At 47.0% G+C, this 27653-nt stretch overlaps 1 protein-coding gene across 3 annotated transcripts in view; it reads left to right on the forward strand.

Annotated features, from left to right (window-relative positions):
- The window catches only part of CRACR2A (calcium release activated channel regulator 2A), a 116347-nt gene that overhangs the window by 20706 nt on the left and 67988 nt on the right, over window positions 1-27653 (forward strand). For all 3 annotated transcript variants that reach the window (XM_069581492.1, XM_069581493.1, XM_069581494.1), the window contains exon 2: window positions 20067-20317. In XM_069581492.1, the coding sequence (XP_069437593.1) occupies window positions 20102-20317 (216 nt within the window). In that variant the 5' untranslated portion in view covers window positions 20067-20101. The remainder of the gene's footprint in view (window positions 1-20066; window positions 20318-27653) is intronic.

Consider the following 27653-nt stretch of genomic DNA (forward strand, 5'->3'; position numbering starts at 1 on the left):
TGGGTTCGATCCCTGGGTTGGGAAGATCCGCTGGAGAAGAGAGTAAATGGCTGCCCATTCCAGTATTCTTGCCTGGGAAATCTCATAGACAGAGGAGCCTGGTGGGGGTAGCAAAGAGCTGGGCACCACTGAACGACTAAACAGCAGCTCCTCAAGCGTGACCTCCATAACTTCTGACCCTGCAGGCTCCCTCCTCCTTGTGCTCGTGAGTTCAGGGCCTGTCCCAGGGGGTGGGGCCTGGACACCAGCAGGGAACCCAAGCCATAAAACCTTGGCTTCATGGGGCTCATGTGCTAGATCAGGGCTATGTAGCAGACGAATATCTGAGCACAGGAGCTTTCCAATTGTTCTGGTTGCCAACACAGAAGAAGGAAAGGAAGCAGGCAGAATTAACTTCATTAACATTTTCCTTTAACGTAATATTCCCCCAAGGATATCATTTCGGCATGATATAATATCATGCTGTTCCTGCTGTTGTTCAGTCGCTAAGTCATGCCCAACTCTTTGCAACCCCATAGACTGTAGCCCACCAGGTTCTTCTGTCCGTGGGATCCTCCAGGCAAGAATACTGGAGTGGTCTGTCATTTCCTTCTCCAGGGGATCGTCCCCACCCAAGGATCGAACCCGAGTCACCTGCATTGAAGGCAGATTCTTTACCGACTGAGCCACCAGGGAAGCCCCAAGTACCATACGAGAGCTTGCTGTTGTTATTGTGTGGTTAGAATCATTGTCAGAGTTGAGCTGATGGTGTGGCCGGAGAGCTCACTGCAGCCCGGGGCGCTGCAGTGGTGCCGGTAGTGTCAAACAGTAACTGACGTGACCTGCATTGTCCGCTCCTGGAGGGGCCCAGCACCCGGCAGGTTGACACTTCTCTCATGAATGTTATCACAATAGATCCCACTGGGCAGGTGACCTAATTAGCCAGGTGTTCTCAGCCTTTGCCAGCTCGCCCTGTGCTGAAATCATCTTTACATCCAGCTTGGGGTGGCCAGCAGCATGCCTGAATATTCAAAGCAGAGCTGCAGAGACACTGGGAAGCCCTCAGACGTGATGGAGGGCTGGGAAGCCAACCACGGGTGTCCAAGGAGGAAAGGACACCATCAACTCAACCCCAACAATGACACTAACCACAAAATAACAGCAGCAAGCTTTTATACGTACTTTGGGCTTCCCTGGTGATTCAGACGGTAAGGAATGTGCCTGCAATACAGGGGATCCAGATTTGATCGCTGGGTCAGGAAGATCCCCTGGAGAAGGGAATGGCTACCCACTGAAGTATTCTTGCCTGGAGAATCCCATGGACAGAGGAGCCTGGTGGGCTACAGTCTAGGGGGTCGCAAAGAATCGGACACAACCAAGTGACTGCTGTGGGTTTGCCAGGCACCCTTATGGTCTTGCCGAAGGGGATCTCCTTGAAGACCTTCTAGATCCCATTCACTCTCTGAGGGCCACTTTAAATACTACCTCCTCCCCAAAGCCTTTCTTCATGTCAGCACGGCCCGGACCTGTCCCATCTCTCAGACATCCTGCAGTGCTGAAGGACTCTGCCCTCTCTTAGACACCAAAGCTCCCATCTTGCATTGTTAACTACACGTGTTCTGTATGGCTGTGCCCTTTCTTTCTGTGGCTTCTCCCAGTGACAATCACAGATTGACTTGCGACAGCCCTGGTGACCTGGTTGGTGAATTCCGCTTTGTCCCAGAGAGGGTTCCAGGGCTGTTTCATCACTGCGAATGCCCTGCTGCCGTCATTAAGTTTTCATCTGGCTTCATGCACTGCCTGTCCATCCAGAAGGAATACCCTTTGAGAACTGGGATCTTATGATCTTGGCCTCCAGCTAGGATATCTGCCTGGCTGACCTTGGGGCTCAGTGACAGTTACTCTGTAAGGAGAAAGGATCACCTGGTCCAAATAGCTCCCTCTGGTGCTAGTCGTTTGCACAACATCCTTTGCTTTTTCTTCACTGCCATGATCTTGACTTGTGTATATTCACTAATTTGGTAAAAGCGCCTTCCTGCACTGGGAGACCTTTTTGGCTCCTCACTCTATCCCAAGACCCAGTTCAATCTGATGCCTAGAACCCAGAAGAGAATTGGGAAAGACTATGGTTTAATAAATGCACTGATGAGTTCAGCAGCCTGGGCGCAGCAGGAGAGGCTCAGATGGTGGCAGGGAGTGGGGCTGGAGCTGGGGTGCTCAGCGGCCTTTGGGGGCCTTCTGTAAAGAGAAGCAAGGTTAACTATGGAAGGGCAGGAAGGATAAAGAAAACACATTGGCCTTGCAATCAGGACCCTGAGCATCAGACATGTTCTTGTCCTGAAGTTTATTTTCTTTGTAACCTTGAGAAAGTGCTGTGAAGGTCAAGGGTGGTGTTTGTCGTGAAATTGTTTTATCAACCAAAAAGTGGCTTCAGTTCAGTTCAGTTCAGTCACTTAGTCATGTCTGACTCTTTGCGACCCTATGGACTTCAGTAGGATGTTATCCATGCCTCCTTGCCCAAATGTATTTCTTATTCATTTGATTTAGCTAGGCCAGTTCGCTCATCTTTTTAAGAAATGTTTCTTTCCTTTACTGCAAAATAAGACATTGTTATGATAAATATATTAGAAAATTCAGTGAGGTACCACCTCACACTGGTCAGAATGGCCATTGGCAACAAGTCTACAAATAACAAATGCTGGAGAAGGTGTGGAGAAAAGGGAACCCTCCTACCCTGTTGGTGGGAATGTAAGTTGGTGCAGTCACTATGGAGAACAGGATGGAGTTTCCTTAAAAAACTAAAAATAGAGCTACCATATGATCCAGCAATCCCACTCCTGGGCATGCATCCAGAGAAAACTATAATTCAAAAAGACACAGGCATTCCAGTGTTCATAGCAGCACTATTTACAACAGTCAGGACATGGAAGCAACCTGAATATCCATCGACAGATGAATTGATAAGGAAGATATAGTGTGTATATATATATGTATACACAATATATATACATGGTGAAATATTACTCGGCCTTAAAGAAGAATAAAGTAATTCCATTTGTGGCAACATGGATGGACCTAGAGGTTATCGTACCAACTGAAGCAAGTCAGACAGAGAAAGACAAATACCATATAACATCACTTATATGTGGGATCTAATATGTGACACAAACTTATTTACAAAATAGAAACTGACTCGTAGGCACAGAAAACAAACTTAGAGTTACGTGTGTGTGTGTGCTGAGTCAATTCAGTCCTGTCCTCCCTTTGCGACCCTATGGACTATAGCCCACCAGGCTCCTCTGTCAGATGGGATTCTCCAGACAAGACTACTGGAGAGGGTTGCCATTTCCTCTTCTTTATGGTTCCAAACAAGTTTTAGGACTTTTTTTTTTTTTCTGCAAGAAATTACATTGGAAACTTGATAGGGAATACAGTAACTCTACAGTTGGCTTTGGGTAGCAAGGACATTTTGACAATGCTAATTCTTCTGATCCCTGAACATGAGCTATCTTTCCATTTATGTGTGTCTTCTTAATGTCTTATAATTTTTCATTAATGTCATAATTTTCAGTGCACAGATGTTTCACCTCCTTGGTTGAATTTATTCCTAAGTAGTTTATTGCTTTTCGATGCTACCATAATTGAGGTTGTTTGCTTCATTTCTTTTCCAGATAATTCACAGTTAGTATATGGAAATGCCACTGACTTCTGCATGCTGATTTTGACTCCTACAACTTTTCTGAATTTATTGGTTAGATCTAACAGGTTTTAGGGCTTCCCTGGCGGTTCAGATGCTAAAGGATCTACATGCAATGTGGGAGACCTGGGTTCAATTCCTGAGTTAGGAAGATCCCCTGAAGAAGGAAATGGCAACTCACTCCAGTACTCTTGCCTGGAGAATCCCATGGACAGAGGAGCCTGGCGGGCTACAGTCCGTGGCATCACAAAGAGTTGGACATGATTGAGCAACTGACATGCACAACAGGTTTTAGGTGAAATCTAAAGAAGATTTTCTGTACATAAAGTTTTGCCATCAACACACACACGTTTACGTCTTCCCTTCTGATTTGTCTGCCTTTTACTTCTTCTTGCCTGCTTTCTCCGGCTAGGACTGCTGGTGCTGTGTTGAGTAGGAGTGGTGAGAGTTGACACTCGCATCTTGTTCCTGATCTTAGAGGAAGGGCTTTCAACTTTTGACCACTGAGTGTAAAGTTAACTGTGCGCTCGTCCTGTATGGCAATCCTTATGTTGAGGTATGTTCCTTCCGTGCCCGATTTGTTGAGAGTTTTTTTTTAACCATGAATGGATGTTGAATTTTGTCCAGTACCTTCTGTGCATCTCTTGTGACGATCCTATAAGAGCTATCTTTCATTCTATTCATGTGGTGAGTCACATTATTGATTTGTATAATTTGAACTATCCTTATAAATCCCACGGACAGAGGAGCCTGGTCAGCTGTAGTCCGTGGGGTCACAAAGAGTTGGACGTGACTTCACTTTTCACTTTATAACCCAGGCATGCATCCCACTTGATTATGGTGCATGATCTTTGCAGCGGTGCTGTTGCTTTTGGTTTGCTAGTATTCTGTTGAGAATGTCTATTTTTATCAAGGATATGATGACAACACAATTGCTTAAACATCAAATGACAGAGATCTGTCCCAGCCCATTGGGGAAGTTGGTGAAACAAGTAAAATATCACCTAAGTTTGTCTAAAGGAGGCCTCTGGATGAGAAAGCTTGTCACTTTTCCTAAATCTTCTCGCCTTGTAGTTACATGTGGACAGAAGGGTCTGGAACCTTTACCGGCTCCTCTCCATGGGACGCTGCTGCCTAGGTACTTGTTACTGATAGAAGTCACCTCCCCATGGAGCATGACCCATCTCTCCATCCTCTTTCCTCTAATCTCCTCCCTCTCCCATAGCAATGATGAGGGCATGTCTACCTTTGTGTACAAACATCACTGCTCACTTTCATATTCAGTGTCCCATCTGACCCTCCTTCATGGGACAGGTGGAAAACAGTCCTGTGTCCACCCTGATGCCCCAAGCTCTTAGCTCTTTACTCTAAGTCCCTATTTTCCCTTTGATTATCATGTTCCACCTGCTTTTGAAACTTGGCAGGGAAGGACTGGAACTAAGGGGATCTGGGAGCACGTATTTAACAGAAAACATGCAGAACATTCTCATTCGTGCTGAGTTGAGAGAGCTGTCTTAGGCTGAGTTGCCCAGAAGCAGGCCCCGAAAGAGTGATTTGCTTGATTATGCTCAGTCAAATGATGTATTAAGGAAATGCTCCAGGAAGACCTAGTGAAGGAGTGATTCACAGGACAGGAGAGAGGAGGAAGCCAAGGGTTTGATGTGGGACGGAGGTCCAGCCTCAGCCTGGTTCCATAAAAGCGTAAACCCAACTCAGAGTCATGTCAGCTGGAGACTGGGAAATGGGCTTCCCCACTTCCGCACCAGGCAGGCATCGGCTGAGAGCTATTTAGGGGTGACTGGGAAACTTCAGGCACTCCTGGCTCTGCCCGTAAGAGAGAGTAACTCCAGAAGGCCAACGGGCCTTTTAAGAGTCCCAGGTGCAGGGAGCTAGGGCAAAGGTGGGGGCAGTGGAGGGGGTTGGGTAGTGCACAAATGTTGGAAGGGATGTGGGTGGAGCATCTGTAGTGTTGCCTGGGTAACTGCATCCATAACCGTGTTCAGCTGTACCACACTGATGCCTCTGCCTCTAAAACCACTTTGAAGCTTTCTCATTGGCCAAATGGGGATCCTGTTAACTTGCCCGTTATCACAGGATGATTGTGAAAACAAAGTGAAAGAAGTCGGGGGCCCAGAACCTTCTTGACAACAATAGAAACATTACACAAAGCCAGGTGCCATTATCCAGTCATTCTCTCTCAGGATCAGAGGATATATTAGCTCGTGGTCTTTGCCCGTCTGGCCGGCATCAGCACTGACAGCCTTTGGAGAGAGCTTGTTCTGTTGGGAAGAAAGCAGGCACTTTTTTTTTTTTAATGTTGATACATTTTGCAGCGATGTCTTTAATATATACCAGCCGCCTTGGAATACATCTAATTAACCACCAGATCTCATGCTGAGCCTGTGGTTGGCTTTGATGTGCTCATCAGCAAAGAAATATTGGAAGACTAATCATAACAGGACTTAGCTCCTATAAAACACCTTTTATCTTCAAAGTGGTTTACAACCACTAATTATGAGAAGAATGAGGGTGAACAGCAGCCATCTCATGGAGACCCCAAACCATTATCAAGGCCTTTAATGTGTCTTATAATAGAGCAAGACAAGTGTGAGCGGGGCTGTTGAACATTAGCTGTCCAGACTTGGGAGAGTTGTTTTACAGTGGTAGAGACAGCTGTTCCCTGTCTCCCTTGAGGTGGAAAAGGAAATTGGACCTAATTCAAGGGAAGAAGAGGTGCGGTGTAGCAGTTGCGTAAGGCACAGCAGCTAGAGTGGTGAGTCGCCCTCTCAAAGGTGTTCCCATAAACCTGCCCTTATAAACGGGCTGGTGGGGCAGGTGTCCTTCCCAGTGGCCTGGGAGGGTGAGGTCACGTCATAAGGTCCTCTCCCGCTGGGCCTTCAGTGGTAGATTTCTACGCTTCTTGACTGTGTCTTTTCTGAGGGGGTTTTGTTGTTTTTTTTTTTGTTGTTGTTGTTGTTGTTGTTTTGTCTATGAGTTTATTTGTTAGAATTGTATCAGGGGTGGAGGAAGCCAATTTGGGTTTCATCATGATAAGAACCAGCTTCCCTGGTGGCACAGTGGTAAAGAATCAGCCTGCCAGTGCAGTAGACGTGGGTTCGATCCCTGGGCCGGGAAGATCCCCTGGAGAAGGAAATGGCAACCCACTCCAGTATTCTTGCCTGGGAATCCAATGGACAGAGGAGCCTGGTGGGCTACAGTCCATGGGGTCACAAGAGTCAGACACGACGGAGCAACTAAATGACAACAACAGAGTGATAAGAATAGTAACAGGAGCTGACACCCATAGGTGTTACTCATGCCCTCATTGTACAGGTGAGGACAGAGGGACTCAGAGAGGCTGAGTAACCTGTTTGTGGCCTTGGACCTGGCATTCTTACCTCTGCAGTAAGAGCCTGCTGTAGAAGGTGGGGTGACTTGTCTGAAGCTCCCTGATACTGTGTGTTGAAGAAGTAAAGAGTAATCTGATATGCAACAGGGAAACTCCTTTCCAGACTAGCCTGTCTCCTGAGCTAAATATTTTAATCTTGAGCAGTGGGTGCTGAGGAAGCGTCATCTTTGTTCATCTATGTTCCGGTCCCGCCAGAGGGTCTGCCCAGGGCTGTGGGGCAAGGAGGGGGCACAGGCATAAATGATGGGCAGGCCACCTGTGCGACTCTGAAGCTTGGGAAAAACACATTTTCCCAGGTGCTAAGGTGGATTTAACTTATATGCAGAGTACATCATGAGAAATGCTGGACTGGGTGAAGCCCAAGCTGGAATCAAGATTGCCGGGAGAAATATCAATAACCTCAGATATGCAGATGACACCATCCTTATGGCAGAAAGTGAAGAAGACCTAAAGAGCCTCTTGATGAAGGTGAAAGAGGAGAGTGAAAAAGTTGGCTTAAAACTCAACATTCAGAAAACTAATGGGACCTGACATCTGGTCCCATCACTTCATGGCAAACAGATGGGGAAACAATGGAAACAGTGACAGACTTTATTTTTGGGGCTCCAAAATCACTGCAGATGGTGACTGCAGCCATGAAATGAAAAGACGCTTGCTCCTTGGAAGAAAAGTTAGGACCAACCTAGACAGCATATTAAAACGCAGAGACATTATTTTGCCAACAAAGGTCCATCTAGTCAAAGCTATGGTTTTTCCAGTAGTCATGTACGATGTGAGAGTTGGACTATAAAGAAAGCTGAGCGCCAAAGAATTGATGCTTTTGAACTGTGGTGTTGGAGAAGACTCTTGAGAGTTCATCCTAGAGGAAATCAGTCCTGAATATTCTTTGGAAGGACTGATGCTGAAGCTGAAACTCCAATATTTTGGCCACCTGATGTGAAGAGCTGACTCATTTGAAAAGAGTCGGATGCTGGGAAAGATTGAAGGTGGGAGGAGAAGGGGATGACAGAGGATGAGATGGTTGGATGGCATCACCAACTCAATGGACATGAGTTTGAGCAAGCTCCAGGAGTTGGTGGTGGACAGGGAAGCCTGGTGTGCTACAGTCCACGGGGTTGCAAAGAGTCGGAGATGACGGAGGGACAGAACTGAAGGGGGATCTTAAACATACCCTGACCTTTAAGTCTCAGGTTGGGAATACAGTCTACAGAGTCATCAGCCATTGTCACCTGGGTAGACAGTGGGGACTCACAGATCACCCTCTCAGGAGACCCTGGGCAGAAACAGTAGCCTCACCATTTTCCCTTCTTTGTGAGAGCTGATAGTTGGTTGGTTGACATCACTCGTGGTGGGAAGATTGACACCATAGCAACAAGCAGAAGCTGCAAATTGAGGCTCTCCCCCACCCTCCCCAGAGAACCAGCTGTGAAATATTGTGGTATCTTTTTTTCTAACACTTATTTCCAACACCAAATGTGTGTCCTTGGATTGTCAATTCAATTCTGAGGGCTTGTGAGCCCCTACCCTGTGGGGTCTGCGTTAGTCTCAGAATTGAATTGACAGTGAAGCCCCACTCAAGACAGATGAATCATAGTGGAGAGTTCTGACAAAACATGGTCCACTAGAGGCGGGAATGGCAAACCAGTCCCGTATTCTTGCTGCGAGAACCCCATGAAGAGTATGAAAAGGCAAAAATATATGACACCAGAAGATGAGCCGCCTGAGTTGAAAGGTGTCCAGTATGCTACTGGAGAAGTGCAGGGGGCAATTAGTAATGGAAAAGACCCTGGCACTGGGAAAGACTGAAGGCAAAGGAGAAGAGGCGTCGGAGGGTGAGATGGTTAGGTAGCATCACCGACTCAATGGACATGAGTTTGAGCAGATTCTGGGAACAGTGAAGGATGGGAGGTTGGCATGCTGCAGTCCCTAGGGTCACATAGAATCAGACAGGAATTAGAGACTGAACGACAGCAACAGTAAGAGGGAAGGTCAGTCCTGTGAGTCGGTATGGCTGTGACCAGTCTCAGTTACAGTGGGGACTCAGTCTCAACCAGGGGCTGGTTGAGAAGGGGATGTACAGAGAGCAAGAGAGTGGCCACTGCAGGGGGCCTGAGCATACACCCGCAATGTCTGACCCACCACAAATTTTCAAGTCCCCTCCTCAAGTTCATTAACTCTCTAGAAGGGCACACAGAATTCAGGAAGTGCCTTACTTATCACCCTTTGTTACAAAGGATACAACTGGGAAGCAGTCAGATGGAAGAGATGCCCAGGGTAAGGGAAAGATCCTAGGATCCTCCAGGTCCGCCCGAACCCCATCTGTTGGGGCTTCTTTATGTTGGCAGAATTGATTAAATCATTAGCCACGAGTGACTAAGTCAAGCTCCAGCCTCTCTCTCCTTCCTGGAGGTGTGGGATGGGGTTGAGATTCCAACACACTGTGAATAAAAAATGTCACCTGCCATTTCAGTTAACAACCATATTGCAACCCTCAAGTCATCAGCCACAGCAGCGGCTCCCTGTGGTGCACCCTGAGGGGATTTAGGATGGAGAAAAACCAGGATACTGGCCCTAGATAGTTAAGAGGCATATCAAAGGGATAATTTCAATGAGCCCATCTCTTGCATCTTCTCAGACAGTAGAAACGGGCTAAATTCATTAACTTAAAATGTCTGGGGTTTGTGTGTGTGTGTGTGTGATTGGTAGTAATCTTTTAATCTTTGACTGTAAGTTTTATTTTTTCAGTAAGAACTCCTGTGTACCCGGAGTCCTCCCTTGCCCCTTTGAGACAGAGTGATCTGAGAGGCTGTTTTCCAGGGCTGGATTCTTTAGCAGTCTCCTTGTATAAAATATAGTTCTCAACTTTCAGGCCATGCATTTTTTTTTTTCCAGTTGACACTTCTAATCACACGGTTGGTTCATCTCGCCACCAGTCCCCATCCTGAAACCCACCCAAAGCCACCCACCTAAAGTCACTCCTTAGCTTGAACTAAGGTGTGGTTGAAAGGAGCTCATCATAAATAACAAAAGACTCTTCTTTCACGCAGGAAGTTCTAAGGATTTTAGGAGCTCTGCACCAGAAACCAGGCACAAAGACCAGATAGATATTTCTCCTTGTACCACCAATACTTGGGCCTCCCTGGTGGCTCAGTGGTAAAGAACCTGCCTGCCAATGCAAGAGATGAGGGTCTGATCCCTGCGTTGGGAAGATCCCCTGGAGAAGGAAATGGCAACCCACTCCAGTATTCCCACTCCAGTAATCCATCCAATGGTGGATTTCCCAGGCAAGAGTACTATAGCCTGGTGGGCTACAGTCCATGGGGTCGCAAAGAGTCAGACACGACTTAGCAACTGAATACACACACACACACACACACACACACACACACACACACACACTACCAATACTTATCCTTCTCAGCCCTCACTCTCCAGGGCCAGTTAGGAAGCCAACACACAATTACTGAACACCTGTCATATGCAAAGTACCAGGCTGGCCATGTGTTCATTTAAATGATCATATGTCAATTCCATACCTACTAAGATTTATGAATAGGGCGTTTGTGGAAGAAATTAGACATATTATGTACCCTTGAAAATCTAGCCAACTGGACCAAGCAGTGTGTTCTAAAAAAGAGTAAGAAAGAGTAAGTACTCAGAGGCCAAGGCAATCCAGACCAGGTGGTCAGGGAAGACTTCTCAGAGGAGGAGGAATTAGAGTTGGGCCCTGGAGGCATGTCCAATGCTGAGAGCTGGAGCAGACTGTGAAGGATTCCCACGGGAGGGAGAAAGAACTGAAAACTGCCCTTTGCTGAGTCCTAGAAAACAAACAGAGCCCCAGGTTGCTGGTGTGGCCTTCTCTTACTCTCAGGGGTGGGAAGTTTGAGTTTCAGCTTGGCTTGATGGCCCCAGACAGGTCATGCAGGCCATCTCTCGGAGACTGAGATGCTCATTAATGAAAGGGGGAAAGGACAGCCAGTTCTGACAGCTTCACATGATGGAGATGGATGGTGGAAGGGAAAGTTCTTTTGCAACTGAAAAGGATAATTAGCATCATTAGGAGTTTATACATCTTGGATTACCGTATCACCTTCCAAGGAGTCATCTCACTCAGATTTTCGAACTAGAAAGAATAATACTGAAAATGCTCTAGAAATGATCGCAAGAGTTCATTCACACTTACCAACCACTTACTGTGTGCCCGTCATCATTCCCAAGTGTTTTGCATGTTTTTACGTTGCCTGGTCCTCATGGGAAGTAAGTACTGTCACCTGTGTCTTACAGATAGGGAAACTGAGGTTGGACCCGTCTGAATTGCAGGTGGGTGGCCTGGAGACTCCCCTTCCCCCATGTTCTAAGTTTCAGATGTTGTTGGTGCCCTGCCCACTTCATGGAAGGGATAGTGCTGACCATTTCCAAGTCCTCTGGCCACTTCTAGCTGCCCCTTAGTCTGGGGGGTTTTCTCTAGAGCCACAACACATGGCCCCTAGAGTGCTGGCGGCTGACATCCTCAGGGGCAGCTCCCCATGATTCAGAGGAGTTGACATACAAGGAATCCATTTCCTTGGCCTGGGGTTAGATCACTGAGACCTGCGGTCTATCCCCAAGTTCCTGGGAGGCTCCAGTAGCCCTTGGAACCCCCCGCCCCGGCCATAGTTGGCTGGAGAAGTGCCTCTTACAGGCTGCCCTCCCTTTCTACTCCATCCATCACAAACTAGCCCCTTTCACCCACATCCCTGTCTCAGGGTTTCTAAGACACCACCTCTTAGGACTCGAGTATCCCCAAAAGACACATTGAAGTCTTAACCCCCAGGACCCTGGACTGTGACCTGATTTCAAAGTTGCCTGTGTGCGTGTTAAGTCGCTCAGTCATGTCTGACTCTGTGTGGCCCCATGGACTGTAGCCCACCAGACTCCTCTGTCCATGGGTTTTCCCAGTCAAGAACACTGGAGTGGGTTGCCATATCTTCCTCCGGGGGATCTTTCCAACCCAGGGATTTAGGCTGTATCTCCTTCATTTCAGGCATATATATATATTGCAGGCACACACACACACACACACATATATATATATATATATATATTTTTTTTTTTTTTTTTAACTGCTGAGCCATTTGGAAGTAGGGTGATTGTAAGGGCAATTAGTGAAGTTGAAATGAAGTCATTAGGGCGGGCCCTTAATCAACATGACTGGTTATGTAAGATAGAAAGATGATAGGAGCAGGTGTGGAAGGGAGAGGCCTTGTGGTGATGGGGGCAGAGATCAGAGGAGAGATACAGCCGAGAGACAAGGACTCCAGGCTGGCCGCCAGCTGGGGAGAGGCAGGAAAGTCTTGCCTGGAGTCTCAGAGTGAAACCTCTAGGTGGTATTTCGGGGTGCTCTGAAGAACTCTGGTCCTTTATGTCTCTTGTTCAGTTGATAAGTCATGTCTGACTCTTTGGGACCCCATGGACTGCAGCACACCAGGCTTCCCTGTCCTTCACTATTTCCTGGAGTTTAATCAGACTCATGTCCATTGAATCAATGATGCCATCCAACCATCTCATCCTCTGCTGCCCCCTTCTCCTCTTGCCCTCAATCTTTCCCAGCATCAGGGGCTTTTCCAATGAGTCAGCTCTTCGTATCTGGTGGTCAGAGTATTGGAGCTTCAGCTCTAGCATCATTCCTTCCAATGAATATTCAGGACTGATCTCCTTTAGGATGGACTGGTTTGATCTCCTTGCTGTCCAAGGGACTCTCAAGAGTCTTCACTAGCATCACAGTTTGAAGAATCAATTCTTCAGCACCCCACCTTCTTTATGGTCACAGCTCACATAGCTGTACATGTCTCTAGGTGGAAAGAATTCAGCAAGAAGTAAATTGATAGATGAGAAGGGACTTACTAGAACAGGACACTTGTGCAGCTTACAAGTGGATGGGTGGGAGAGTACCGCACCCAAGAACTTAGTGATATATAGTTTTATAATCAAAGGGAAAATAGGGAGGCGAAAAGACCACTTTCTTCCTCATCCTTGAGTAGCCATCACACTTCCATCAACTCCTCCTCTAGGTTGGGAAGGGGAGTTTTCTTGTCCCGACGTGGTCAAGCCAGGACTTGAAAAATATTGTTCCAGGTCTCTGTACAATGAATGACTTTCCACCAAATGTGTGCAGAGAGCATGTCCTAGGGGTTATTAACTTACTGAGCTCACTGGGCAGGACGTGGGGCTCGTGCCACCATTGTTTTATTGTTTGGAGGCATGTCTTCTGCCGCGTGGTTTTGTTGCTAAGCAAGCCTGCTTGGTTTTGTGGTTAAGCAAACCTGCTTTCTTGAGAGATCATTAACTTACAGGGGTTGCTCATATTTTTTTCTACTTACAATCCCCTAGTGAGATTAATTGTTTCATCACCAGCTTTGTCTCTATCAAAAGGGAGCACAGCCCACTCTGAGACACTCGGGATTTGGGCTTCTAGCCTCAGGATTGGCCCTCAGAACATGAGAGAATATGTTCCTGTTGTTTAAGCCACTCAGTTTTGGGTCCTCTCTTGCAAAATGGCCCTAGGAAACTGACACACCTCCCATCTGATGCCTCCTCAATTATTCCTTCACTTGCTCCCTCCCAGGGGCGGGTAAGAACCAGGCCCCCTGAGCTTTTCACAGCCTCTCTGGCTGCAGCTGCCTTTTGCTCAGCAGCCCTCCGGCACCCCCACAGCTTGACACGACTGGCCCATCTGCCTTCCTGTGATGCTGGCAACATGAAGTTAGTTAGTCATTGACAAGTGGGCGGTGGCGGTGGAGGTTTAGTCACTAATTCGTGCCTGACCTCTGAGATCCCATGGACTGTAGCCAGACAGGCTCCACTGTCCACAGGATTCTCCAGGCAAGAGTACTGGATCAGTGCTGCATACAGAATATTCCTCCACTGGAGCCTGGGTGATTAATAGGATCTGATCAGATACTGACGATGCTGTGGGACTCTTAGTCCTACCTGCGGCAGGAGAGCTTCAAGGAAGGTCAGAGTGACTCTGAAGTCTGCCTCTGGCATGGTGGAGAGGGGGTACCAGCCTGCTCCATTTCTGAGGAGCCCAGAGTAACAGGGAAGGGGCTCAGAGCCTTCAGAGAGGATTTAGGCTTTGTCTGTGAATGTTCTGATTATAGCCATTACAGAGCTGTGAATCACTTTGGAAGTCTGGGAGATGCTTCTGGAAATATAAGAGGGCTGGATAATTTCCATCCGTGTATGAAGGCTTTTATGGAGCCATTCTGGAGGAAGAATGGCCGTCTGCCAGCTCTGACGGAAAAAGGCAGATAAGAGCAGGCTCTCTCTTCCCTTTGTGATGGTGACACCCTTTGTCCACTGCCTTTGGGCCATATCCCACCACTTTCCCTCTTATGGAGGCTTCTTTGGTGTCTCAGACAGTTAAGACTCTGCCTGTAGTGGGGGAGCCCCAGGTTTGATCCCTGGGTCAGGAAAATCTTCTGGAGAAGGGAATGTAACCTACTCCAATATTCTTGTCTAGAAAAGCCCAGGGACAGAAGGGCCCGGAGGGCTATGGTCCATGGGGTCATGTAGAGTTGGACAGGACTGAGCAACTAACTCACATACCTCTTCCCTCTTACGGAGTTACTGTCTGGTGGCCTGAAGCATCTTGGAGGCAGAAAGCTGTGTTCAGTCCCGGGCCAGAGCATCACCAGGCTTCCTCCAAATATGAGATGGCCCAGCCCAGCGCAGGGCTTCCATTCTATTTGGAAATGAAAGCAGAAGCTTTTCTGTGGCTTTGTCTTCTCTTCCCCTTGGGAACCCCACAGGTACTATGGGAAGACTGCTGGCCAGGTCAGAGGAGAAAGGAGGTGAGCTCACGCATCCGACTGGGGCAAGAGTCTGCAGAAGGAACCCTGCCTTGCTCCCCTCCTTCCCATGTTCATTTAGCTCCCACACTATGTGACTGAGGGTTTTCCCAGGGAAACTGCTGAATTTTCAGGCATTTCCCGCTTGCCAGAGTTGAAGGTCAAAGGAGGAGTCAGGATCCTGGGAATAAACACAGTAGGTGGTGCAAGATTTGCAAGTTCTGGGAAGCATGAGAAGGGGCTGGGTGGCCTATATATATATTTTAAGTAGATCTATTGAACTATTGACATACAATTGTTCTGTCACTCAGCTGTGTCCGACTCTTTGGGACCACATGGACTGTAGCCCACCAAGCTCCTCTGTCCATGGGATTCTCCAGGCAGGAATACTAGAGTGGTTTGCCATTTCCTCTTCCAGGGGATCTTCCAGACCTAGGAACTGAACCCATGTCTCCTGCATTGCAGGCAGGTTCTTTACCACGGAGCCACCAGGGAAGCCCATGTGTGTATATACATGTATGTATATATGTGCACGAGTGTCTGTATGTATATGTGTATCTCCAGGAAACCACCACAGCAAGTAAGATTTCGAACACATCTACACCGCCGAAAGGTTCCTCTTGCCCATTTGCCATTCCAGCTTTTCACCTTCTCCCACCCTCCCTTATCTCTTTCCTATCACTTAGATTAGTCATCCTTTTTCATAATTTTATATAAATGGAATCAAATAGGGTGCACTATTTTTGTCCAGCTTCTTTCACTCATGTGATTGAAATTCAATGCAGTTTGTTCGTTGGAACAACAGTCCTCTCCTTTCAAAGCCGAGTAGCATCCCATTGTGGGTTTATATTGCAGCTTTACCCACTCACATGCCGATGAACGTTTTGACTGTTTTTGGCTGCTACAAATAAAGCTTCTATGAACCTTCATGGACAAGTCTTTGTACAGACATATGCTTTTATTCTGTTAGTGAATATTTAGGATGGTAGAAGTTTGTTTGACTTTTTTAGGAAACCACAGAATGTCTTCCAATGGAGCTGTACATTTGTATGCATTCTCACCAGCAGCATTTGAGTATTCCATCTGATCACCCCATATCTGTACCAAGACTTGGTCAATCGTTTTCGTTTCAGACATTCTAGTAAGTGTATAGTGGCCTTTTATTGTGGTGTTAAATTGTATTTCCCTTATGGCTAATAATGTTGAACATTTTTATGCAATTATTTGATATCAATATATCTTATTTGATGAAGCGCCTGTTCAAATGTTTGTCCATTCAAAAATTGAGTTGTTTATTTTCTGATTAATAAGTTCTGGGGGTTCTTTATATATTCTGGATCAAAATTCTCTATCAGATACATGATTTGCAAGTATTTTTCTCTGTGGAGCTTAAATGGTATCTTTCAAAGAGCAGAAATTTGAAATTTGTATAAAGTCCAATTTATCAGGGTTTCTTTTAAATGGATTATGCTATTGCTACTGTACCTAAGAAATATTTGACTTTAAGCCAAGGTCACAAAGATGTTTTCTTCTTGAAGTTTAATATTTTTAGATTTTCCATTTAGTTCTATGATCCATTTTGAGTAAATCTTAGTATATGGGATAAGGTATGAACTGAAATTCCTTTTTGCAAATGGATATCCGATTATTCCAGTACCATTTGCTAAAAGGATTATACTTCCTCTGCTGAACTGCTTTTGCAAAAAAATTAGTTCTATATACAGGTCTATTTCTGGCTCTTCTGTTCTGTTTCATTTATCTATTTACTTTTCTGTCTTTATACCAATATTCCACTGTCTTCATGACTGCAGACTCAGAATGTCTTGAAATCCGGTAGTGTTCTTGCAACTTTGTTTTCCTTTTTTTTTTTTTGAAGTTGTTTTGGCTCTTCTAGGTCCTTTGCATTTTCACATGAATTTTAGATCAGGTTGTCAGTTTCTACAAACCCCGCTGGGATTTTGATTGGGATTGAGATGAATCTATGGATGAATTTAGGGGAGAAATAACATCTTAACAGGACTGAGTCTTTCAGTTCGTGAACATTCAACTCTTTCCACTGATTTTGGTCTTCTTTAAATTCTCTCACCAATATTTTGTAGCTCTCTATCTATGAGTATTACATATTTTTTCTCAGATATATCCATAAGCGTTTCATATTTTTGATGCTACTGTAAATGATATTTTTATTTCAATCTCAGCTTTTTGTTGCTGACATACAGAAGCACAATTGATTTTCGTATAGAGAGTGTGTATCCTTTAAACGTGTCAAAGTCACATGTTAGTTCTAGCAGCTTTTTGTGAATTTCATCAGATTTCCTACTAGACACTCAAGCTGTCTGGGAATAAAGATAATTTTACTTCCTGCTTTCCAATCTGGGTGCTTTTTATTTCTTTTCTTGTCTCATCAAACTGGCGAGATGCTAACAACAATGTTGGATAGAAGTGGTAAGACAACATTCTTGTCTTTTTCTTGATCATAGGGCAAAAGTATGCGGTTTTACACCAAGTATAATTTTAACTGTCACTTTTTTTAATTTTTTTTGTAGATACCCATTTTTAGATTGGGAAAACTCCTTCCTATTTCTAGTTTGCTGAGAGTTTTTGCCAGAAGTTGGTGTTAGATTTTGTCAAATGCTTGCTCTGCATCTATTCAGATGATCATACAGTTTGTCTTTTTAAATTTGTTAATGTGGTGAATTATGGTGTTAATTTTCAAGTGTTAAGCCATTCTTGTACTCCTGGGATAAAACCCCACTTAATCAGAATGTATCATTCTGTTTATACAGTGTTGGGTTCAATCTGCTATAATTTCCTGAAGAATTCTTCCATCTATGTTCATGAAGGTTTTTGGCCTGTTTTTCTTTTCTTTTAATGTTTTTATCTAGTTTGAGTGTCAGGGTGATCCTTGCCTCATAGAATATGTTAGAAAGTATTTCCTATCCTTTAATCTTCCATAAGAGTTTGAATAGAATTGCTATTAATTTCTCTTTCAGTATTTGGTAGACTTCATCAGCGTAGCCACCTGGGCCTAGAGTTTTCCTATAGGAAGATTTTAAACTGACAGTTCAATTTTTTAAATAGATAAAGTATTATTCGTGTTACCTATTTTTCCTTGAGTGAGCTTTGATATTTAGTGTGATATTTCAAGGAACTTCTCCATCTCATCTAAATTGATAAACTTATTGGCACAAACTTGCTCATAATTTTCCCTTATTATGCTTTTAATATCTGTCGAATGTGTAATGGTGTCATCTCAAATCCCTGATACTGTGATATAGTATCTTCTCTCTTTATTGATCTTCTTAAAGTACTAGCTTTTAGTTTCATTGATTTTTCTCCATTGTTTTTCTCTATTGCTTTTCTATTTCATTGATTTCTGCTCTGATTGTTATTTCTTCTCCTTACTTGGGGTTTAATTTGCTCTTCTTTTTCTAGTTTCTAGTGGTAGAAGGTGAGGCTGCTGGACCAAGACCTTTCTTCTTTGCTTTTATATGTGTTTCATGCTATAAATCTTTCCCTGAGTACTGCTTTAGCAATATCCTACAAAATTTGATATATAGAGCTTTCATGCATTGGAGAAGGAAATGGCAACCCACTCCAGTGTTCTTGCTTGGAGAACCCCAGGGACGGGGGAGCCTGGTGGGCTGCCGTCTATGGGGTCACACAGAGTCGGACATGACTGAAGTGACTTAGCAGCAGCAGCAGTTTCATTTAGTTCAAAATGCTTCTTAAATCCCCTTTACATTTCTCCTTTGAGCCATGAGTTTCAGAAGAACATTATGTAGTTTCCACATATTTGGCAATTTTCTAGAGGTCTTTCTGTTGCTGTTTTAATGTAATTCCAATGTGGTCAGAGTACATACTGTGTTTGACTGAATCCTTTTAAATTTGTTGAATCTTGTTTTGTGGACTGGAATATGGACTGTCTTGGTAAATGTTCCATGTTACACTTAAAAGTGTATTCAGATTTTGTTGGGTAGATTTTTCTATTAATGTCAATTAGGTCAAAATAGTTGACAGTTTGGTTCAAGTCTTCTGTATCCTTTCTGATTTCTGTCTCCTTGTTTTATTCATTATCCATAAAGGGATATTGAAATCTGAATGTGGTTGTGGATTTGTCTAGTTCTCTTTGAATTTCTATCCATTCTTATTCTGTGCATTTGCTTTTGGCATCTGTTATTAGGTACATTTGTGTTTAGATTACTTTATCCTATCGATGAATCATGCCTGGAGAATCCAATGGACAGAGGAGCCTGGCGGGCTATCATCCATGGGGTTGCAAAGAGTCGGACACGACTGAGCAACTGAACACACACATAACTGGGTTTCCAGGCTCCACCTAGGTTTCTTCTTCTTGTGCCATGAACTGAAAATTCTTTCAGCAATGCATGCATGCTACGTGGCTTCAGTCGTGTTCGACTCCGCAACCCATGGATGATAGCCCGCCAGGCTCCTCTGTCCGTGGGATCCTCCAGGCAAGATTCATCAATAGAATAAAGTAATCTAAACACAAACGTACCTAATAACAGATGCCAAAAGCATAGAACAAAAACTGATAGAACTGATTGGATTTTCCAGGCAAGAATACTGGAGTGGGTTGTCATGCCCTCCTCTAGGGGATCTTCCCAGCCCAGGGATTGAACCCAGGTCTCCTGCATTGCAGGCAGATTCTTTACCATCTGAGCTACCAGGGAAGACCCAACCCCAGATATCTTCCTCTACTGCTGGTCACCATGACTGAAATCCCTCCATTCGAGGGTGGGGAAATGTGTAGAGGGATCTTGGTGTGGTGCCTGCCTCCAGAGGAACACTGCAGAAATGATAACTGATCCATCAGGATCCGCACTTTTGTTGTTGATTTACATCAACAACATTTGTTGATTCAATTTGTTGATTCAATTCTCTGGCCGCCTCCTTTCAACCTGGAAACATCTATCCCCCACCACCCCCCACCAATCTTCTCTGCTTAGTTGGATGGGCCAGCTGATCTGTTAGTGATCATGGTGCATTTCCCTTGTTATGAGCTCATGATAATTAAGAGAGATACAGGCACACTGATAATTGGTTCTCTGCTTCCCTCTCACCAACCCCCACATCCTTCTCTAGTCTCCTTCCATCCTCACCATGCCTGTCTCTCATCTTCCATCTTCAGGTTCTGAAGAGACTCGAAGAAACTGACAGATCCGGATGGCCACCATTGATGGGAGAATGGTCTCCAGACCCCAGGGATCTAGCCAGGGGCACCAGGGTAGCAGGGCCTGCCTGGGCTCCCTGGATGACCTGCCGTGCGAGGGGACTCAGGAGCTGGCACCAGCTCGGCTGGCCATGCTGAGGAGGGCACAGGAATTCTTTCAGACCTGTGACACTGAGGGCAAGGGCTTCATCGCCCGGGCAGATATGCAGGTAAGGGGGCCCTGGGCTGGGCCTGCTCACTGGGAATACCAAGGGCCTGGGTCTCCCTCTCTTGGGTTGGGACCTGTCTCTTGGGATGTGACGTCTTTAACAGAAAGTGAAAGCGTTAGTCGCTCAGTCATGTCTGACTCTTTGCCACCCCTTGGACTGTAGCCCGCCGGGCTCCTCTGTCCATGGAATTTCCCAGGCAAAAATACTGGAGTGGGTTGCCATTTCCTTCTCCAGGGGATCTTCCCAACCCAAGGATCAATCCCAGGTCTCCTGAATTGCAGGCGGATTCTTTACTGTCTCAGCCACCAGGGAAGCCCTTTAACAGAAAAGATGCCATTAACTCTGTCCTGGAAGAAGACATCGACCCAGACTCTTCTGGGAGCCAGATCTCCTGGGTGCTCTCTTTTTCTGGTCTATACTTGCTGTCTGACTTGGGAGCTGTTTTCTCTGACTTGATTGTGGAAAATAGTGATTGCAATATAAGTTTCTTGAAGACATGTAGAAGAACCTTCTGGAACACAGGTAGAAAGGCACTGACTTGTTGCCTTGCAGCACAGCTCTGAGTTGTGCTCAAGCCACTCCCACGAGGTGCTGTGACTCTCAGCTCTGTGGCCAGGTTACTAAACCAAACTCGGATCCACTGTCCCATGCGCCATAAAGCTATCTATCCATGTTGGGTTGTGGGAAAGGAAATGTAGCATTTATTACCGGGTCAGGCAAGGAGCCCAGGACCTTCAAGCTCCCTGAGGGGTTTCAGCAAAGCATCTTTAAAGGCCAGGTTTGGGAGGGAGAGTTCCAGGGTCTGTGATCAGTTTGTGCACAGTTCTTGATTGGCTGATGGTGAGAGATCAGAGCGCTATCAAGGGGTTCAGGTGATCAACCCTCGGGCTCCAGGAAGCCCGGGCGCTATGTACTCATGATCATCAGGTATATGACGTCTTCCATTTGGTGGTGGCTTTTATCATCTGTAGAACAACTCAGGCAATGTGCTTCAGATACAATTATCTAGGTCTTTCATGCTAAGTCACTTCAGTCATGTATGACTCTGCGACCCCATGGTCTGTAGCCCGCCAGGCTCCTTGTCTGTGGGATTTTCCAGGTAAGAATACTGGAGTGGGTAGCCTTCGGAGAGGATCTAAAGCAGAGGATGCTGGGGAGGGGTCTGTCCTGGGAAGGCCCCAGAGGGTCCTGCTTGCTTACATCAGCACCAGCAGCCACAGACATTGTGGCCCGCCCCCAGACGGGCCTACTTACCAATACTGAAATGAACATTGTATGTCATTTTCATGTGTCACTAAATATTGTCCTTTTGATGATGTTTTCAACCATTAAAAAATGTAGAAGTCATTCTTAGCTCAGTGGCCATAGGAAAACAGGCGCTGGGTCCGACTTACAGGGCGGGGGCGTGGTTTGCCCACCCCTGGTCTGGAGCCTTCCTGCCGCTAATGTAAAAGTTCTTCCGAGCGTCTTCCTGCAGTCTCTCATGCTGCAGTCATGGTTTCACCCGCACAAGACTAGAGGAAGCATAGGTTCTGCTGGAACTCTGACAGCATCTCCCCCACCCCTACCAGCCCTCACTTATCTGTCAAGTGCATTTTAGGTGGGGGACACACAGCGGTGTTAAGGGGATGAAGACCCAAGATGGGCAGGTTTTCTTTTTCTCCCCCATCTTTTTATTTTGTACTGGGGTACAGCCGATGCTGTGGTAGGCTGCTGCCCCAGTGCTCCTGCTCTTCTTTCTCCTGAGTAATGACAGGAAGTCCACTTGCAGCAGGTGAGACGGGCTCCAGATGTCTGACAGGTGCTCAGAGCAGCGGTGGGCAGCCAGCTGGCCCAGCAGGGCAGGACAACAGGTAGAAAGGAGCCGGTCTCGGGGATGACTGGTTGCCCTGAGCTCAGGCTCCAGGGGCAGACATCCTGCTACTGGACCCTGATCTACGTGGGTGCACAGGGTTTCGGCAGGGATGTGAGGGTCTTCAGCCCTGCCCGTGTCCCCGCCACACCTCACACCCTCCTCCACAAGGAGCCCCACTGTGTGTCCCTTGGGGATCATTCCTGAGACAGCTGGGGTGAAGACTGCTTTGCAGGGAGGGGTCCCTTACAGAAGCAGAGTCGTGGGCTGGAGGGTCCTGAGTGAGAGGCTGAGGGACACCGAAGGGCCAGGCTGGAGAAGGGGTTGAAAGGACCCCTCCAGCTGGGAGAGAGAGCTGGAACTGGATGGGCAGTCTGCAGCCTCATAAACCCCGTTTCCCCATTTTTTAAGAGAAGTCTGTGGGCTTCTCAGGTGGCACTTGTAGTAAAGAAACTGCCTGCCAGTGTAGGAGTCACAGGCGATGCGGGTTCAGTCCCTGGGTTGGGAAGATCCCCTGGAGGAGGGCATGGCAACCCACTCCAGTGTTCTTGTCTGGAGAATCCCATGGACAGAGGAGCCTGGAGGGCTCCTGGGGTCGCACAGCCGGGCAGACTGAGAGACTGAGCACCCGAGAGCGGTTTGATGACGTCACCAGTGCCAAGTGCACGCCTCCCGACACCGCCTGCGGTTTCTGGGTTAGCCAAGCTATAAAGAACCACCCAGCAGCCGGCCAACCAGCCAAACCCGGCTGCTCCCCATTTCTGTGAGCGCAGTGTTACTGGAACCCTGCTGGCTCTTTGCATACCCTCCGCAGCAGATTCCAAGTTACAGCTCAGACTTTTAGAAGCTGTTACAGAGGTGCACAAAGCCTCAAAGAGGGACCATCCAACTCTTACAGGAGAAGCTGGATGACTCCTCAATTAGGGTAGCAAGGAGACTCTTAAAGAATTTTACGGAAAATTGACCACTTTTAATCCTGAATCTGCAGCTTACTGGCAGTGTGCATTTGTGTGAGCCTCTTAACCCCTATAAGCTGTAGTTGCTCATGTATGAATTATTTAAAACTACCCCCCCCCCCCACCCGGTGCTAGAAGAGAGTCAGACACCCGTGTTCATGCAGAGCACTTAGCCCTGAGCTGGGACCTGAAATCTCCCTATAAATGCTCACTCTGTGTGTGTGTGTGTGTGTGTGTGTGTGTGTGTGTATGTGTTCATGGTGGTGGGAAACTTATTTATACCCTGATTCTTAATCCCTAGTGTCCTCCACGTTGTGATGCTTTAAAATTGTGTGTGCCGGTGTGTGCCTGCTAACTCACTTGAGTCGTGTCCGACTCTGTGCGACCCCATGGACTGTAGCCCACCAGGCTCCTCTGTCCATGGGATTCTCCAGGCAAGAATACTGGACTGGGTTGCCACGTCCTCCTCCAGGGGCTCTTCCTGACTCAGAGATCAAACCCTTGACTCTTACACTCCTGCACTGGCCGGTGGGTTCTTTACCACTAGCGCCAGCTGATAAATCCACTAAAAGTCTCTTAACCATTTCTAAGTGGCTATTTCAGTGCTTTTCAATACATTCAGGTTGTTGTGTAATCATCACTCCCACTCAGCTCCAGAACTCTTCTTATTTTGCAAAATAGGAACCGTCCCCATTAAAGCCTACCTCCTCATCCCCCTCACCTAGCCCCCAGGACTATCCCGCCTTATGTCTCTATGGATACGGCTCCTCTGGGGACCTCATGTAAGTGGAATCATATAGTGTCCATCCTGGTGTGACTGCTGTATTTCACTGAGCAGAATGTCTTCAAGATGCCACGTGGCAGCACTGATCAGAATCTCCTCTCTTTTCAGGGCTGTGTAAGATTCCATTGTACCTATTTATCATATTTTGTTTATCCATTTAACCGTCAATGGGCACTTCTGTTGCTTCACACCCTTGCCTGTGCACCATGCTGCTGCGATCAGGGGTGTACAAATACACTTGGCGGCCTTGCTCTCAGTTCTTTGGGGTGTGTACCCCAAAGCGGGATTGCTGGATCTCAGGCAATTCTATGTGTGGTGTTTGGAGGCGCCCTAGCCAGTTTCCACAGTGGCTGCACTGTCACACTGGGAGGTCAGGTAAGTGTCATCTGTTCTGCCTCCAAGGTCAAGAAGGGACATTTCTGCTGGAGAGTGTCCCCTCTGGTCATCTCCAACAGGCATTGATCTCTCTTGTGTCCAGTCTGTGGGAGCAAACGTGGCTATGCTTCTTAGAAGACTTTTGGCCACGTCTAGGGATGTTCTTTTTTTTTTTTCTTTTAATTCTGTTTATTAGTTTATTTATGTTTGGCTGTGCCGGGTCTTTGTTGCTGAGCGGGCTTTTCTCCAGTTGTGGCGAGCAGGGGCTTCTCTCTAGTTCCGGTGTGTGGGCTTCTCATTGCGGTGACTTCTCTTGTTGCTGTTCACCGGTTCCAGGGCATGTGCGCTACAGGGGTTGCACACTCAGGCTCAGCAGTGGCAGCGCCCAGGCTCCAGAGCACATGCTCAACAGTCGTGGCTCAGGGGCTTAGTTGCTTCTGAGCACGTGGAATCGTCTAGGATCAGGGATCAAACCCACGTCTCCTACATGGGCAGGCGGATTCTTCACCACTGAGCCAGCAAGGAAGCCCTGAGGACATTCTTGACCGGAGTGACTGGAGAGGGAGATGCTGCTGGCGTCTACAAAGCATTGTCCAGGGATGCTGCTGAGTGTCCTGTAAGACCCAGAGCAGCTCTCTCCCCAAGAAAGAATTCTCCATCCTGAAATGTCAGTAGTGCAGAGGTTGAGACACCTGCCTAAAGCCAGTCGTCAGCCTGGACCAAGCACCTCAAAGCACCAGGCAGAATCAAGGTAGAGCCCACCTCCAGACCTCACAGTCCTGTTCTGGAGACATTGGTTGTGGCTGGGCTCAAACATAGGGACAGGAGTCTGAACAGGAGACTGTGGGAGAAGAGGAAGACTTCAGTCTGGCTGTAAAGGTGGATCCCTTGTGGTTTTATCCTTTTTTATGAAAGTAAAACTCACTTCATCATTTTAAGAAGCACATTATAGACAGGAGGAAAATGAAGGTATGATTTCCACCCCTCCCTCCAAGTGCCACCCTCCGGGGAAAAACCAGTGTGCAGGGCTGGTATGTGTCCTTCTGAAACTTTTTTTTTTCTGTGTACATACGCTCAGTTTTATTCTTTTAAAATGAGATCACAGAACATTGTTCATGTGCAGTTGTTATTCTCTTTGCAAAGTTGACTTCATTTTGTTGGTTTTCTCTTTAGTGAGTGTTTCCCTTATATGTGTTTGAAGCTATGCAAACCTTAGTTTTACGCTGCAAGAGACACGTTAGGGGCTGGCGGCCTGGGAGACAGAGGCTCTGTCCTGCTGGGCTGCAGCAGGAGACAGCATTTGTCCCTGGCCCTGGGAGCCTGCCCCCTCAGCACGGCTGTTCTAGGGCCTAGGCTCTGTTCTAGGGCCTAGTTTATCAGACCTTGCTGAGCATTTCTGGGGGGCTGGTCAGGATCTGGAGTGGGTGGGCTGTCTACCAGAGCTCCGTGAATAGGAGTTCAGAACCGCCTGAGATCACTCGTAGTCACTTGTTTATTGATTCGCTCATTCAATAAGTGAACGAGTTGCAGATCCCTGGGTTGTCAACATTGGGCGAGATCCTGGGGGCGCAGTAGTGAGCAAACATGAGTGGGGCCCCTCTTCCCAGAGCTTCCAGGCCAGAGGAGCAGACATTTATCCACTAATCACATCCATCAGGATGTGAAGTACAAAGTGAGGTGAGACTTGTGAATGAGTGCAGCGTGTTTCAGGGAGTCTGGGTCTCTCCTAAGCTGGGGGCTGCCAAGCCTTCCTGGGGAAGTGATGCCAAGAGGCAGGGATTGAGGGTTAACTGGGAGGCGGTGGAGGGAGGCCAGGATTTGGGGGGTGTGGACTTGTGAAGAGCTGGTTGGGCTGTGGGCTGAGTAAGGAGGGTGACCCTGCCTCCTCCCCAACTCCCTCCATCCTCTGCCTGCCTGTCCAGGTGGAGCTGAAGGGACACAGGCCCTACCCATGAAGCAAGATTCTGGAAGGCTGATATGGGCGGTACTGGCCGGGCAGATTTTGGTGGCAGGGGTGGGATAGAAATGAGACAAGGGAATTAAGGAAGGGGTTCTCAGAGAACCAGTAGCCCACAGCAGAGGCCCTGAAGGAGAAATCACTTTTTTATCCCAGGCTGGCCTCCACTGTGACTTCAGGCAAATCTCCGAGCTTCACGGGTTATCAGCACCATGGAATGAATCATCGCATCCCTCTGCATTTGGCTGGGCTCCCTTAGTTAAAAATGCAGACAGCGCTAGGTACCCAGGGGACAAGAGCAGAATAAGTTGGTTTTACACAGCTCTGCAGGCCTGGAGACAAAAGATAAATAAGAGGTAATTATGGTTATTAAGACTAAAGGATTTTGCAAGTAGGGCCCATGAAGAGGGGTGAAGAGATCTAGTGTAGGCAGTTTGCCGAGGAGGCTGGAGAAGCCCTTGGTGTCACTCTGCCGGGATGTGAAGACTGAGGATGACTCGGAGGGTGTTAAGATTGTCATCCTCCCGCCCCTCAGTTTCAGTGACAGCAGGAGGAGGAAGCTGGATTGAGATGGAGACAAGGCGTGGGGTTCTGTCATGGGAAGGACTTGTGCTCAGAAGTGCTGTTGGATTCAGAAGTGGTGCCAGAGATGGGGTGCAACCTAGCTTTTCCTGGGTGATGCTAACAAGAGCAAGGGTACCCACCTGTTGGTGGTTAGAGGCAATTTGAGGGCCCCACTGACTCTGAAATTCCTTCCAGCCCATTTCTGGGTCCAGGACGGAGACCACATTTTATTATCTTTTGCATTTTTATTTATTTGTGGCTGTGGTGGTCTTCGTTGCTGTGAGCAGGCTTCCTCTAGTTGTGGCGAGTAGGGGCTACTCTCTAGCTGCGGTGTGTGGCCTTCTCATTTCCTGGCCTCTCTTGTTGCGGAGCTTGGGCTCTAGGGCACGTGGGCTCTAAAGTGAGGGCTCAGTAATTGTGATACACGGGCTTACTTGCCCCACAGCACGTGAGATCCTCCTGGACTAGGGATCGAACCCATGTCCCCTGCATCGGCAGATGGATTTTTAACCACCGGACCACCAGGGAAGCCCGAGACCACACTTTAAATATCACATTCAGGCTGAGAGTGGGAGAGAGGCAGACTATCACAAGGAAAGGACTGGAATCTTGGTTTTCAGCCTGCCTCCAGTGGGATGCCTTTAGCTTCAGAAGAAGTTAATGGACTTCCCGCTTGCCAGATTGACCCCCCTCCTCGCCCCGTATCCTCTGCCTTTGGCTTCGGCACAGCTGGTTTATGGATTGTTGATAAGCTAGAGATTTTGTTCTTTGCTTGGCAGATGCACTTCCAGAACCTGCACGCACAGTCTCACTCCCCTTCCTTTAAAAAAAAAAAAAACCCATTCATA

Source organism: Ovis canadensis, chromosome 3, assembly GCF_042477335.2.
Source record: "Ovis canadensis isolate MfBH-ARS-UI-01 breed Bighorn chromosome 3, ARS-UI_OviCan_v2, whole genome shotgun sequence".
In the NCBI taxonomy this organism is placed as follows: domain Eukaryota; kingdom Metazoa; phylum Chordata; class Mammalia; order Artiodactyla; family Bovidae; genus Ovis; species Ovis canadensis.